General features: G+C 36.1%; 1 protein-coding gene across 1 annotated transcript in view; it reads left to right on the top strand.

Moving 5' to 3' along the window:
- Positions 1–2,413, top strand: part of itfg1 (integrin alpha FG-GAP repeat containing 1) — a 224,802-nt gene that overhangs the window by 93,697 nt on the left and 128,692 nt on the right. The window contains exon 10 of the mRNA XM_037691250.1: positions 1,402–1,553. Within this exon, the coding sequence (XP_037547178.1) occupies positions 1,402–1,553 (152 nt within the window). The remainder of the gene's footprint in view (positions 1–1,401; positions 1,554–2,413) is intronic.

The raw sequence follows: 2,413 nt of genomic DNA, 5'->3' as shown, positions 1-2,413 counted from the left end.
AATAAAAAGAAACGTCCAGAAGACCTGACTGAACATTGTTGGATTTTTTTTTTTTGTACCTGGATTATTGAGCATGAACTTTGATGGCTTCAAGGAAAGTTTTACTGTCCAAAATGTCTGCTACATAGTCACAAAGCATTCACTATTTTTGGTGGACGTAACAAGATATCCATTCACCAAAGTTCATGCTCAATAATCCAGGTATAAAATCCAACAATGTTCAGTCAGGTCATCTGGACGGTTTATTTTTTTTTTTTTTGCTGAGACGTTTCTTCCTTCATCCAAAGGACTTCATCAATCTGAGGAGCCATCAACAAACAGAACTGATTCCCACAAACAGCATGCTCTATAGTGGGGAAAAAACAGTTTGCTGGTGCCAAGATGGCCTCTGGGGCCCACCCTCTCCCGTGCCAACTCCTCTGAGACCGTCATGCCAAAGTGGTTCTAAACACCAAAGTTCATGCTCAATAATCCAGATATAAAATCCAACAATGTTCAGTCAGGTCATCTGGACAGTTTCTTTTTTTTTTTTTTTGCTGAGACGATTCGTCCTTCATCCAAAGGACTTCTTTGATCTGAGGAGCCACCAACAAACAAAACTGATTACCACAAACAACAGTGGAAAATACGGGGGACGGGAGAGAGGGTGGGCCCCAATGCAGTCTTGTAAATGAGTTCTGTAGCATCAGCTTCAACCAGAAAGGCATTACATTTTCAGTGTTTCAAATGTCTGTCACTCTTGTCAATATAAATTTATTCAAAACAGACCTGAAGTAGCCAATGATATAAAGCATTATTAAAACTGGTCAAATTTATTTCTTTATCATAATTTCAAACATCCACTTCAAAGGATTAAGTTATCATTGTCAGAGCAGCTATCTGAGTAGAAAGCTGACAAAATCAGGCTTTTTAAAAATGTATTTATCTGACCTTTATTTTACCAGATGAGATGTTTGAGAACTGATTCTCATTTATGACCTGGGATAAAGTGGACTGAGGCGGGCTAAAGGGGGTGAAGGTGGCTCATAAGAGACCTGTTTCAAACTAATTATTCTGGACCTAAAAATTTGGGCATGAAGTGACTAAAGCTGCAAAAATACAACTTGGCTGAGGCAAACATTGACCTGTAGCCTCTCTACAAATTAACAGCTATTCTTAAAGTGACTCCTTTTTGTTTAATCAGACTTCCAATTTGATTTTATCTTTCTGTTGATTAACAATGAATAGCTGTAAAGTAAGTCATTATAGACATTGTAAGCTCACTAGTATTGAGTTTGTTATGAACTGTGTTTGTGTCCTCACAACTGAAAGTCATCTTGGAGACACCTACTGTAATACTAATCAGCACAAAAGCAGTTTGGATGGCTTGCCAGGTGTTTACTTGTCCATCTGTTTTTGCAGTGGGTGCCCATCCTGTCAGACTTTAGACAGAAGGAAACGGTTTGGGGCTTTGTGCCAGGATCTATCAACCAACCACTGGTTCTGCACTTTGGAGACTACAACCTAGATGGATTCCCTGACGCCTTAGTGATCCTTCGCAACACAAGTGACAGGTAAGAACAGAATGGTCTGTGTGAGAAAATATAAGGTACTTTTCTGGCAATCTTTTAAAATATTTGAACATTTAGTGGTGAGATTCTGTATCTTCGAAGGGTAAAGGGTGTCACTATTGTTAAGTTCCTCCAAAATCCCTTTTTATTGTGTTGACAGTTTAGATATTGCTTAAATTAAACAACATTTTACATGATACCTTTTAGGCCACTAAACCCACTGGAGCATACAAAATCCCCTTTAGCATTTTAGCAAGACTTACTTCTTACATGCCATGACAGTGTCTTCATTTCTTACAACTGTTGTTTGCACAATCACTACTCTAGTTTCAGGATATTAATATTGCACAAATCAAAGGTGTCATGCATATTATATATCATCACAGTTTCTTGAACTTTACTATTTGATAACCATGAGTAAATTTGCTGTGTTGTATCTACATTTTAATTAGATTATATTTACATTAGTATATCAAGGAACAAGAAATGAAAAATATTCAAGTCTTATAGTTCAAAATGCATACATAACAGGCTTATGTAAATCTTGTAAGTTTGCCAAATTGAAAATGCTTCTTTTTTGTGTTTCAAAATCCCCCAAATTAAACTGAATGTATTCAGTAAATTACTGTGAAATTACTAATAATATACTAATAATGACGTGAGGTTTTTTTTTTATATGCAGAAATGTCTCTCAGTGTCACTGTCATTTTGGTGTTTTTTATGCTTTTCAGTTCAGTATAGTGTAGTCAAGCTCTTAAGTTTACAATCTATGAGAAATTAAATTGATCCACAACTGGTTGGAACAATCTTATTTGCATGTATGTATGTATGTATGTATGTATGTATGTATGTATGTATGTATG

This window comes from Nematolebias whitei, chromosome 2 (assembly GCF_014905685.2).
Source record: "Nematolebias whitei isolate Nwh7 chromosome 2, NemWhi1, whole genome shotgun sequence".
In the NCBI taxonomy this organism is placed as follows: domain Eukaryota; kingdom Metazoa; phylum Chordata; class Actinopteri; order Cyprinodontiformes; family Rivulidae; genus Nematolebias; species Nematolebias whitei.
The sequence above is the reverse complement of the archived record's forward strand: the minus strand, read 5'-3'. Positions and strand labels throughout refer to the sequence as shown.